General features: G+C 33.9%; 1 protein-coding gene across 2 annotated transcripts in view; it reads left to right on the forward strand.

The window, feature by feature from the left end:
* The window catches only part of Ubr3 (Ubr3 ubiquitin ligase), a 542,232-nt gene that overhangs the window by 122,523 nt on the left and 406,008 nt on the right, over positions 1 to 13,701 (forward strand). For both annotated transcript variants that reach the window (XM_090394146.1, XM_090394147.1), the window contains exon 6: positions 6,893 to 7,026. In XM_090394146.1, the coding sequence (XP_090250272.1) occupies positions 6,893 to 7,026 (134 nt within the window). The remainder of the gene's footprint in view (positions 1 to 6,892; positions 7,027 to 13,701) is intronic.

The following is a 13,701-nucleotide window of genomic DNA, read 5'->3' on the forward strand; positions in this document are numbered from 1 at the left end:
TCTGGAGGTTGTTGAAGACGCTTAGAAATAGAGGAAAGAGTGCTGTAAAAGGAGTTCATCATCATCAAATTCCTGCCATGCACCTTCAAGGGGTGTACAAGATATGACAGTACTACATGAAAAAATTACATCATTACTAACTTCCTATCTACAATTTTCCTCCAAATCAGTCTGTTACTTGTCAAAACTCCAACATTATCAGATCTTATATTTCTATCATCTAAGGCACTTTGTACCGTATCAATCCACCTATATCTTGGTCTTCCTCTGGGTCGTTTTCCTGCCAACCTGGCAGAGAACACTTGTTTTGCTAATCTTTCCTCTCCCATTCTATTTAAGTGACCATACCACCTGAGATTAGCTCTGCTAATGCATTACTGGATGCTGACAATCTCAAGTACTTTCCTAATATCCTTATTTTTAATATGATATTGCCATTGATGCAATCTGTTCACGCCTCTAATCTTTCTCAGGACTCTCATATCTGCAGTCTCTAGTCTTTGGTCAAGTGTTTTACTTCTGACCCAGCTCTCAGATCCATAAGTTAAAACTGGTTTGAACACTGTCTTGTATACAGCTAATTTAGTGTTCCGACTAATTTCTCTCTTATTCCATATGAATTTATTCAATTGACTTCCCACCATACCAGCTCTGCTGATTCTGTTGCAAAGGTGGTAAATTAAATATATTTAATTTACCACCTTCAGTAAAAATCGTGCCTAAGTAGAAGGAGTTAGAGATGGTAAAGGTAACATGAAAACAGGAGAAAAAGATATCCTTGAAGTATGGATTAATTACTTTGAAAAACTGCTAAAAGTAACAAGCAGCGATAATAGCACAGTAGTAAAAAACACTGAATATGCATGCAGTCAGGAATACATATCCATACTTGAAGTAGAAAAAGCCATCAAAGGCTTGAAATGTGGAAAGGCAGCAGAAGTAGATGATATTCGACCAGAAATGCCGAAGTATGGTGGGATGAAAGTCTTACAGTTGCTGCACTGCATAGTTCAGAAAGCCTGGACAGAGTGACGAATTCCAGATGATTGGAGTAGAGCTCTAATAGTACCCGTATATAAAAAGGGAAATGAAACTGAATGTGAGAATTACAGAGGTATTTCCCTACTGAGTGTTCCTGGCAAGATCTATGCTAGTATATATACTTGAGAAACAGTTGAGAAGAATTGTGGAAGAAAAGCTTGATGAAGAACAAGCTGGATTCAGGCCAAATAGAGGCTGTCAGGATCAGATCTTCACTTTACGACAAATAGTTGAGAAAGCATGGGAATATAACAAAGATCTGTATTTAAGTTTTGTCGATAGAAAAGAGAAGCTATTCAATACGCTACAGTTATATGGTGTCAATAGGGCATTATATCAAGCAATACTTAGTCTTTATTTGAGTTGTAAGTCAGCAGTTAGAATTGAAAGAAGTACAGGAAGATGGTTAATGTTAAATCTGGTGTGAGACAAGGATGTACATTATCCCCTCTGTTATTCATTATCTATATGGATCGCATTATGAAGGAAAGTGGTATTAAACATGATATCAGAATTGGAGATGTTAATGTCAGCTCTTTGCTTTATGCAGATGATGGTATACTTCTAAATAAATCTGATACAAGTTTGCAAGATTCTCTGACTAAATTGAATAACTGTTGTAATAGATATGGTATGAAGGTCAGCAATAAAAAGACAAAGACAATGAAAATAGGCAGAATCGTTGAAATGTCAACTGTGTTGTGAACGGAGAACCTGTGGAACAAGTAAAACATTTCAGCTGCTTAGGCACGATTTTTACTGAAGATGGTAAATTAAATATAGAAATAGACAACAGAATCAACAAAGCTGGTATGGTAGGCAGTCAATTGAATAAATTCATATGGAAAAAGAGAGAAATTGGTCAGAACACTAAATTAGCTGAATAGAAGACAGTGTTCAAATCAGTTTTAACTTATGGATCTGAGAGCTGGGTCAGAAGTAAAACACTTGACCAAAGACTAGAGACTGCAGATATGACAGTCCTGAGAAAGATTAGATGCATGAACAGATATCATCAATGGCAATACCATATTAAAAACGAGGATATTAGGAAAGAACGTGACGTTGTCAGCATCTAGGAATGCGTTAGCAGAGCTAATCTCAGGTGGTATGGTCACTTAAACAGAATGGGCGCGGAAAGATTAGCAAAACAAGTGTTCTCTGCCAGGTTTGCAGGAAAACGACCCAGAGTAAGACCAAGATATAGGTGGATTGATACGGTACAAAGTGCCTTTGACGATAGAAATATAAGATCTGATAATGTTGGAGTCTTGACAAGTAACAGACTGATTTGGAGGAAAATTGTAGATAGGAAGTTAATAATGACGTAAATTTTTCATGTAGTGCTATCATATCCTGTACACCCCTTGAGGGTACATATCAGGAATTTGATGATGATGATAAATTTATTCAGCTGACTTCTTACCATTTCCATATTTAATTAGCCATCTTCACTAAAAATTGTGCCTAAATAGCTTTACTTTTTTTCTATAAGTTCTCCATTTAGGTTGCAGTTGATGCTTTCAGTGTTTCTGTCTACTCTTATTGTCTTTGTCTTATTTTTTGCAGATTGTAATAAATACCAGGTTTATTACAATAGTTATTCAATTTGGTTAGGGAATCTTGCTGACTTGTACTGGATTTATTTAAAAGTATCACATCATCTGCACCAAATAAAGAACTGAGAATACTACCTCCAATTTTGCTATCAATTCTAGCTGTTGACCAACTGAAATAAAGACCAAGTATTGCTTGATATAATCTCCAATTTACACCATATAACTGTAGTGTTTTGAATAGCTTTCCTCTTGGCACCTTGTTCTGTGCCTTTTTCAGATCTATGAAACTTAAATACAGATCCTTGTTATATTTCCAAGCTGCTCTTTAGATGCTCTGATGGACAAGGTATGAATATTAAATATGTCAGATTAATACAAGCTATTTACAGCAACACTTAAGCAGCTGTTTACAGAGAGAAAGGGAGATTATTTCCCCTTAGTAAAAAGTGTTAAACAAGGTGATCCAATAGCCCTAGACCTAGACTTTTTACACTACACTCGAACATATGACAGAAACCTTGAATGTTCCAGGGACGGTATCATTATCTTATGAAGGAAACTAAGCAATGTTTGATTTGCTTGTGATATTGCAATCTTCTCAGAAAACTGGACCTGATAAACAAATAAATAACATAAACAAACTGTTCACACTTGAAATGAATTTTACAAGAACAAAAGTCATGACTGATTATCTCTAAAATTCTTGTCTTGCTAGATAGTATCACCATTGAATATGTGTGAGAGAATGCCTGTTAGAACCCAACCATATGCATTACCACCTATGACTGAGGTTCTACCAAAAATAAAATGAGCAGTGACAAAATTATTACCAAAGCCTTTTTTTTTTTTTTTTGAAAACATATTTCAAAAAAAAAGTGGGGGGGGGGAATAAAAAGTGACAACATAGATACTCAAGGCTGACATGCTTACACCTGTTTGTTCTCTCTTGACACAATGCGTGAGACACGAAGCCTCATAGAGCCGTATTCATGAGTTGCTTATTATTAAGATCAGAAGTAATTGAGAGAACCATGCAGCTAAGGAGGAGGTTATGCCTATGCTGGGAAAAGTTCATTCTAGGTAGCTTCATTGAAGAAAAGTGTACGAAAAGGGAAGAGCAGTTCATGGTCCATTGTTACAGACTGACATCTGATGAAGTATTCATACATGGAGCAACAAATTCATCTAAATTTTGGTATGATTTTACAAGTATAAATTATGTAAATATACAGTAATATGCATGTGTATAATGTGCAGTTAATGCTGTTATTTAAGAAGATAGTAAACTTATTACATTTTATTGATGCGATCATAATCATAAGGTGTGTCAGATGGTTTTATAGCAGTAAGATTGTTAAAAGCAAAGTCTCTCTTGACAAAGAATATGTTCTATTTTTGCAGTGTTATTTATCGGAAGTATATGTATTTATGTAAACAAGTTATAAAACCTAGTCAAATCATACATGCAGTATTGTCGAGAGAAATTTTATGTAAACATATATAAATTAGATATTAGTTATACTCTGTGTGCAAAATATAAAGAGATGTTAATTAAAACTTTTATCTTAAGGAGTGTCGTAACAGAAACCACCTCATGTATACAAATGCCAGTAGTCTCTCAATGAAAAAGGAGTAAACTTTCTCTCTCATTATAATCATGATGTGAACTCTATGTTCTTTTCAACTTTGCTCACATCTTTGAGCAATGTGCCCCCCCCCCCCCCTCCCCCTGCAGGGTTGTAACAAAACCTGTCTGGGAAAAACATGTTCCTTTAATGGACAAGACCTAGAAATACAGCCCTGAGTAACTTTTCATGTAATAATTACTGGCGATTGGGCCAGTGGATGAAGTGTGATTTTCCCATTGTAAGCCAAGTGATTCTATTATTATTGTCCATGTTGACATGTGGTCCTATAATTTGTCTTAGACTCTCTCTCTCTCTCTCACACACACACACACACACACACAAGAGAGAGAGAGGGAGAACACAAAAACTTAGAGCATAGTAACAGTAATGGAGGGAAATGTTAAGAAAAGGTTCAGAAGATGAGGTGGTGAGAGATCATAGGAATTGTAGGAAACAACTGGATGAGAATGGCCCATAATAGAGGAGAAGGAGAAATTTGGAAGAGGCCTTTTCCCATCACTGGGATGCTGTTGTGATGTACTGTACTGCCAAGTGATTTTTTTAAAGTGAAAACACAAAATTTGTAAAAAAAAAAACAAAAAAACTGAGCATTATGGAAATTTTAGTCATACTATATTTTGTTTGTCTTTATCCCTGGACAAGCAGTTCCCACTTCTGAAGTTGGTCACATATTTCTGTCCTTAAAATTGTTGCACACATAGCTGTTTACTCAGTATCAGATGTAATAAGTATATATCATCATTCTTTGTTAGAATCCCATCAGTGAAGTGTACAAGTATTATGATAGTTTATGATTTCTTTTCTACTGCCAATTCACATTGTTAATTGTGAATTGGCAATAGGAAATTGTGCTGGAAAAAAAGAAAAGAGGGTGAGTGAAAATTTTCTAAATTAATTTTAAGAAAATACATATTGAATTCCATCCATCTGCACACTGTATTTCCAAATATAAATCTACTCTCAAAAAAGTATCATCATTAAGTATCTAATTAATTGTTCAATCTTCCTCATAACAAGTATATCTTTAAGCACTCCCTGGGACACTTAAGTTTCCACCCTATCTCTCTTTCACATTGCAAGATTTCACTGCATGGTATTTTTATCTTTGTTTGCACTGACACATGTAGCATGTAAACCAAAACAATTGGTTGTCTTTAGTTTGTGTTGACAGAGATCACTACATAGACTTTCATGTTGAAAATTTCTGGAATAAACTACATATTTCAGAAATTTTTGAAATGAACAATTACAGCTATGGAAATCTCAGTATTGCAGTATACAGACTATTTATAATGTCGAGACTAATAAAACATGGAAAACAATACAGAATATTTGATAGAATGTATAAATAAAAATGACTTAATAAATATTATTTAAATTAAGGGGATATTAAATCCCACATTGTTTTAAAACCGAATAAGAAACTTAAAGATTGGAATCAGAGAGTTTCATGCCGAATATATAGTAAACTATAAAAGTATCGGCGATTACTAGCGTGAGCTAATGCAAGTAGTCCTAGTACAATCTCGGGCAACTCGCAGCAAAGGTGGTAAAGTTCTGATCGCTATTCTTGGTATTTTCCATAATGTAAAAACACATTTCCTAGGAAATGTATGCTGTTATTACATTATGGTGGGAGGTCACTACCCAGACCGGTTTCAGCCTTTTTTGAGGCTTCATCAGTGAGTAGCTAGACCAAATAGATACCATATAGTGAAAAGAACTTATATACTCTGCTATACGAGTTGTCAAAAAGGTGCACCCATTAAGTTACTTAAATATAAAGAGCCAATAGGCTTCATTTCGGCGATATAAACATTATTTAAATTAAGGGGATATTAAATCCCACAGTGACCTCCCACCATAATGTAATAACAGCATACATTTCTTAGGAAATGTGTTTTACATTATGGAAAATACCAAGAATAGCGATCAGAACTTTACCATCTTTGCTGCGAGTTGCCCGAGTTTGTACTATGTACTTGGACTACTTGCATTAGCTCACGCTAGTAGTTGCCGATACTTTTATAGTTTATTATACTATATTTGGCATGAAACTCTCTGATTCCAATCTTTGAGTTTCTTATTTGGTTTTAAAACAATGTGAGATTTAATATCTCCTTAATTTAAATAATATTTATATCGCCGAAATGAAGCCTATTGGCTCTTTATATTTAAGTGACTTAATAAAGTAATTTAGTTCTGAGTTGTCATGTGTGTTACTTGCTCATTTTCAAATATAGAACTATGCAGAGGAATATCTGACAGCAGAGCTAGTTCACTATTGCAAAATATTCAAGTTGAAATGTGATATTATTAGCAAAATAATTCATTTGAAGCATGAGTAATGTGCAGTTAGTTTGCTAATAGCGCATGATAGAAAAGGTCAGAATATTTGATCATTCCTGCTTTGTTTGCTACTGCATAATTAACAAGTCTTCTCCATAAATGCATTTAAGTAATAGAAAATTCAATAATTTTCAATTTTCTATTATTTATTGACCCCCCCCCCTAAAAAAAAAAAAAAATTTAAAACCATAAATTGCAAATTCTTTAACATTTTCCATTCTTAAAAAGTTTTACTTTGCTTAGAATTTACATGTGTAGTTTTTGTTATGTTCATATATTCTATTTTAAATTTAGATATAAAAAGCTTACAACCAGAACTTGAACATGTTACATTCTTAGAAGAGTTGGTATTTTGGACCATAAAATTAGAATTTCCTCAGAAATTGGTATGCTTTCTTTTAAATATGCTTCCTGATCAAGGCTATAAGGTAAATATTGTACTTCTTTTTTAGAAATTTGTTTTGATAAAATGTCAAAGAATTACTAGATACTTATTTTATCTTTGTTGTAAAATAAAAAATATTTGTGTATCAGGGAGAGACTGGATCCTAAGAGTGATTGATGCAACCAACAAGTTGAACAGGTCTGGTTGTGCAATGTATTCTTTGATAGCAAACTGACTTGGCTTCTCTAGCTTCTAGCAATTATTTGTATATTAACCAAGAAATTTGGTTGTATATTTAAAAAAATATACATTTTTCTTATAGGTAATGTTTTTTTATATCTAAGATCATATTATAACAAACGATGGTAAGATCTACTATGAAAGGAGTATTTTTATTTTTTGTTAATGCTTAATATATATAGTCTTGTTTCCTATTGCAAGGAGTAAAAAAAAAAAAACTAATTATATCAAGGAATTTGGTAAATTTATTGCTAATAACAACAAATTGCCAGAGATGGCAAGTTGTTTGGATATTATCACATAATGTACATGTTGTTAGATGCTACTTTGACAGCAGTATAATAAATTTAATTTAATCCTTTATACACTTGGATAAAGGATTAAACTAAATTTATTATAGTCTAACCAAGTGGAAAAAAAACTTCCAACTACTTTGACAGCAAAAGTTGCAGAATAGTACCAAAGATGAATAATGAAAGGAGGAAAAGAAAATCTGATTAATTTTACATAATGGGGGAAGATTGGAAACTTAGACAAAGTAAGACGAAATTAAAAATAAATTAAATAAAAAAAATAAAAGAAATAAAATATATGAGTTTTTTTTATTTTTTATTTTATTTTTTAACAAAGAATCTGTTTTGGCCTTCTTTAATAATTTAGTGAAGCATCACTAATAATATTGCAATATGGAAGGAATGGCATCACCAGGTTAATTATAAATGGTAAACCTATAAGGTATGCCATGCATTATGCACCATAAGATTAAACCAGATGATGTCATCTGCATCTTCTATAAAAATTATGAGATCATCAAAATAATTGGGTTTCTTCTTTCTTTATTCATTTTCAGAATACTGCTTTAATCAACATTTGTAATATGATATTACTGTTTGCAGTCAACAAGCATCCTTTCAAACTAGCAGGGTATTAACATATGCACCAATTCATACAACTCTGCCTGTCTCTTTCTGGTGAGTTGTTATTTTCAATACATATATCATCTCATTAATGTCATAATTTCTACAATAGGAAATCACAGTGTATTAAACAAGAAGAGGATGCTCCTTTAATAATATGCCTTTGTCATCTTTATGTTAATAATCTTATTAGTAACAGGCACCCTGGTGTACATCCTTTTGACCTAGATCTTATATTACGGAAGTCAGATTTTGATGCATGTGTGTTTGACTTATTTTTTAATTTTTTTTTAAATTAAAAAAAAAAAAAGCTTCTTCTGAGATTCAATGAATTTGATTGAATAATTTTTCATAGTAATTATTCCAGACATCCAGAATATCTTTATCTTCAGTTTTTATGTCACCTTTATTAATTTTGATTACTTTTACAGCACTGTTTTCTCTATTTCTAAGCTTCTTTTTTTCAGTAGCCTGCAGAACATTTTTCAACTTTTATATTTATGTTCTGTGTTTCTTCAAGTCTTTTCATGACATCCATTTAGCTACTGTTATGCATAAACCAGACTCTTTACATTTTACTCTGTATTCTCTGAGGTCATATTGGTGACTTGCTAGGGACTTTCATATGATTTCTTCTTTTGCCAGGACAGTCTCTTTAACTTATGTCCACTTTGATGTTCTGATTTTATATCTTTGCAGATAATTTCATCACATGCTTTCTTGGCTTTTATCATTCAACATTTTCTTCATATTTTGATAACAGATCACATTTAATTTCTTGTTTTCAAATTCCTTCTGTTAGTGCTACATTTCAGAAAGTTGCTTCACTTTCATTCTTCTATAAACTTTTTATTTTTTTTTCAATTTCAGTTTTTAAACTTTTTCTTTTCAATTTGATTCTCATGTTCTGCTCAATACTAAATGTTGATACTTTGTATTTCAAATCTGTTTATCCTTGTATCCTGATTCTTATATTTTTATATCTCACCAAATCTGCAGAGCACATCAGTGAACAAGCATATAAACATGAAGTAAAAGTTGTTAGCAATACATTTCTGAAAAATGGCTACAGCAAAAATATTATCAACAAAATTTTTCACAAGACTCCACTTAAAAACAAAATAAACTAGATTACAATAAAACTGTAGCCTTTCCATACATTAAAGGGATATCAAATAAAATAAACAGAATACTACACAAATATAACCTTACTACTTTTAAACCTTTTGCAAAATTAAGGAACTTAATCAACTTATCCACCCTGGAGTATGCTCACACCAAAACATGGTGTGAGTATAAATTTCAAGAGACTGTGAAATTCTTATTTTTTTTTTTATTTTTATTTATTTTATATAACGATACAATGGGCATGAGCCCCTTTTACAGGGAGGTACAGCACCATCTCAATTCCCCCTTAATTTTATATGGGCTCGAGACTAGCATATCTGACGAATCAGGCCTATGGCCAAGTCTTAAGTATTCCTGACTGTAATCCATGTGTGGATTACAGTCACGGGACTGGTTTGCTTGTTCTGGGGGACAAAAAAAACCCCGAGTTTCCAGGTGAAATAACCCCTACTTTTGTATGAGACCAGCTAACTCACCTTTCGAAAGAGACCAGATAAAGGTTCCTCACATCACAAATTCTTATTAACACTTTCATTGCCAAGCTGAAAATTGGAATTTCGTGTGGTGGCCAAATTTTTTTACTTAGTTAGCAACGGCCACGCGATAACGCGTGATCGGCCGTATGGTGAGAACTCGCATCATGCGATATCGTTCCTTACCAAGCTGAAAATTGGAATTTCATGTGGTGGCCAAATTTTTTTTTATTTTTTTTTTATCTAGTTAGCGACGTCCACGCGAAAATGCGTGATCGGCCAAGAGACGAGAACTCGCATCACGCGATATCGCGTGATTGACAATGAACATGTTGTCCGCCCTAATGTTAACAATAATCATCATCATCATCATCAAATTCCTGCCATGTACCCTCAAGGGGTGTACAGGATATGATAGTACTACATGAAAAAAATTACATCATTATTAATTTCCTATCTACAATTTTCCTCCAAATCAGTCTGTTAATCAGTCAAGACTCCAACATTATCAGATCTTATATTTCTATCGTCTAAGGCACTTTGTACCGTATCAATCCACCTATATCTTGGTCTTCCTCTGAATCGTTTTGCTGCCAACCTGACAGAGAACACTTGTTTTGCTAATCTTTCCTCGCCCATTCTGTTTAAGTGACCATACCACCTGAGATTAGCTCTGCTAACGCATTCCTGGATGCTGACAATGTCAAGTTCTTTCCTAATATCCTCATTTTTAATATGATATTGCCATTGATGCCATCTGTTCACGCCTATAATCTTTCTCAGGACTCTCATATCTGTGGTCTCTAGTCTTTGGTCAAGTGTTTTACTTCTGACCCAGCTCTCAGATCCATAAGTTAAAACTGGTTTGAACACTGTCTTGTATACAGCTAATTTAGTGTTCCGACTAATTTCTCTCTTATTCCATATGAATTTAATTAGTTGACTTCCCACCATATCAGCTTTGCTGATTCTGTTGTCTATTTCTATATTTAATTTACCATCCTCAGTAAAAATCGTGCCTAAATAGCTGAAATGTTTTACTTGTTCCACAGGTTCTCCATTCACAACACAGTTTACATTTTCAATGATTCTGCCTATTTTCATTGTCTTTGTCTTTTTACTGCTGACCTTCATACCATATCTATTACAACAGCTATTCAATTTAGTCAGAGAATCTTGCAGACTTGTAGCAGATTTATTTAGAAGTATAATATCATCCGCATAAAGCAAAGAGCTGACATTAACATCTCCAATTTTGATATCATGTTTAATACCACTTTCCTTCATAATGTGATCCATATAGATAATGAATAACAGAGGGGATAATGTACATCCTTGTCTCACACCAGATTTAACATTAAACCATCTTCCTGTACTTCCTTCAATTCTAACTGCTGACTTACAACTCAAATAAAGACTAAGTATTGCTTGATATAATGCCGCATCGACACCATATAACTGCAGCGTATTGAATAGCTTCTCTCTTGGCACCTTGTCATATGCCTTTTCCAGATCGACAAACAGATCGAGAAATATAGCTCATCTTTGTATATATATATATATATATATATATATGTGTGTGTGTATAACTAGATGATTTACACTAGATGTACACTAGATGATATAACTACATGTTAACAATAATGGTGGTCTAAAATCCCAAGAATATGGATTGCACACATTCTACCCACATAACCTCTTGGCCTAAATGTTAATGATAATTGGTACTGTAGTAATATAGGATCTTAGCTTTAATATAACATCAATTATGTTAAATTATTGATTGGGCCACCAGTTTTGCTGTATTAAAAGTATTTATATGAATTTGTTCTCTGATGATGTTCTAAATAGGATTTAGAAGATTCCCCCCCCCCCCCACACACACATTAGAGATCAGATCAGTAGAATAACGGTTGATCAAATCGTTGTCACTTTGGCATATTGTTTGAAATGTAATATAGCTCATCTTTGTATATATATATATATATGTGTGTGTGTGTGTATAACTAGATGATTTACCCTATGTCTGAAGAAAAATGATGTACCAAGAACACGGAAGAAGGCTACCTTAATTCTGATAGATAAAAAAAGGTGAAACAGAAGACCTGATGAAGTACCAACCCATCACTCTACTATCAGTGGTTTACAAAGTGTTTGCTAAAGTCTTGGCTCATAGCCTTTGTATGACTCTAGATCTAGCACAATCAAAAGAACAGGCAGGCTTTCGAAGTGGCTTTAGTGCAGTGGACCATATTCAAGTTGTACAACAGATTATCGAAAGGTATAACGAATATCAGTTACCATTATGTCTTGGTTTTATTGATTATGAGAAAGCCTTTGATTCAGTAAAAACTTGTGCAATACGTAAAGCATTACGAAACCAACAAGTGGAGGAGCCATACATCAGGACCATCAAATTAGCATACACCATTGCCACAGCAGCATTTCAATAAATAAATAAATTAAATTCTGTGTGATGATACAGCGTTCCCCCTTTTTACAGAGTTCACGGTACCATCTAGTCCCCCCAAATTTTATCCGTGCTCCAGAACCGGCATAGGCTGATGAATCAGACCTGTGGCTTGGTCAGTATTCCTGACTGTAATCCATGTGTGTGTCCTCGGACTGGTTTTCCTGCTTGCGGGATGAAAAACAAGATAAACTGCCGGAAAAAGCTCTGCTGTCCATGCCCAAGACTGGCTAACTTGGCTATGGCTGAGGAAGATCCTTGAGCTCCTCACGTCGTTGACGGGAATCAAAACTAGGACACTCCTTCCCCAGGCAAGCGCAAAGCGACTAGGCTTTGCGTGCACTAACTGCGTGGACAATTCATTTCAATGAAAACATCTCTACTGTGGAAATACAGAGAGGTATAAGACAGGGTGACACAATATCTCCAAAATTATTCACAGCGTGCCTAGAAGAAATATTCAGACTTCTTGATTAGGAAGGTAAAGGCCCGAAGATAAATGGAAGCTATTTAAGCCATTTATGCATGCAGATGACATAGTTATCTTTACTTCAACTGTGCATAAATTACAGACTCGTATTCATGAACTCCAAATGGCTAGCAAAACAGCTGGCCTAAAGATAAACCTAAAGAAGATCCAAGTTATGTTTAATGGCTATGTCCAACCAGAAATAATAAAAATCAATAATGATGAAATTAAACAAGTAGATCATTACATATACTTAGGACAACAGATATCAGTGGAACAAAACATTATGGACGAAATTAAAAGATGCACAATGCTTGGGTGGAAAGCATTTGGAAACTTACATTCAGTATTCAAAAGCCAACCCATTATGCTTGAAGAGAAAAGTTTTTAACTAATGTATTCTTCCTATATGACATATGGCTGTGAAACATGGACACTAAAGCAAAGGAAATTCAAAATTTAAGAACAACACGTTAGTGTGGAAAGAAGTATGCTTGGTATCACAAAAGGAATACGTGGATAAGAAAGAAATCAAATCAAAGTCTCTGATATTATAAGAAAATTGAAACATCTGAAATGGCAACAGGCTGGGCATATTGCTCGAAGACAAGATCAACGATGGACAAAAGTTCTGGATTGGGTTCCACGAAAGGGAAAAACGACCATGAAGCTGACCTAAATCATATGGATTGATGATATCATCAGATTATAAGGAGCGACATGGGGAAGGAGAGCCTTGGACAGGCGGTTTTTGAAGTAATCTTGGAAAGGCCATCCAGCAGTGGATTGGTAATGGATGATGATGATGATGATGACCTTAATATGAAAGTTGAAACGTCAGGAAATTAATTAATTATTCCTAACACAGTTATAGTCTCTATAATTTACTGAAATGAAAAAATAATGCATTAAAATGCATTAAATAATGCATCAAAAGTCACTTTACAAGAGTACAGTTGAAATTTTCACATCTAGGTTTTCATTTTTAAACTCATCCTGTTATTTACACAATTATTTCAAT

Source organism: Typopeltis vanoorti, chromosome 6, assembly GCF_054136105.1.
Source record: "Typopeltis vanoorti isolate ZY-2024b chromosome 6, IOZ_Tvanoo_1.0, whole genome shotgun sequence".
Lineage (NCBI taxonomy): Eukaryota > Metazoa > Arthropoda > Arachnida > Uropygi > Thelyphonidae > Typopeltis > Typopeltis vanoorti.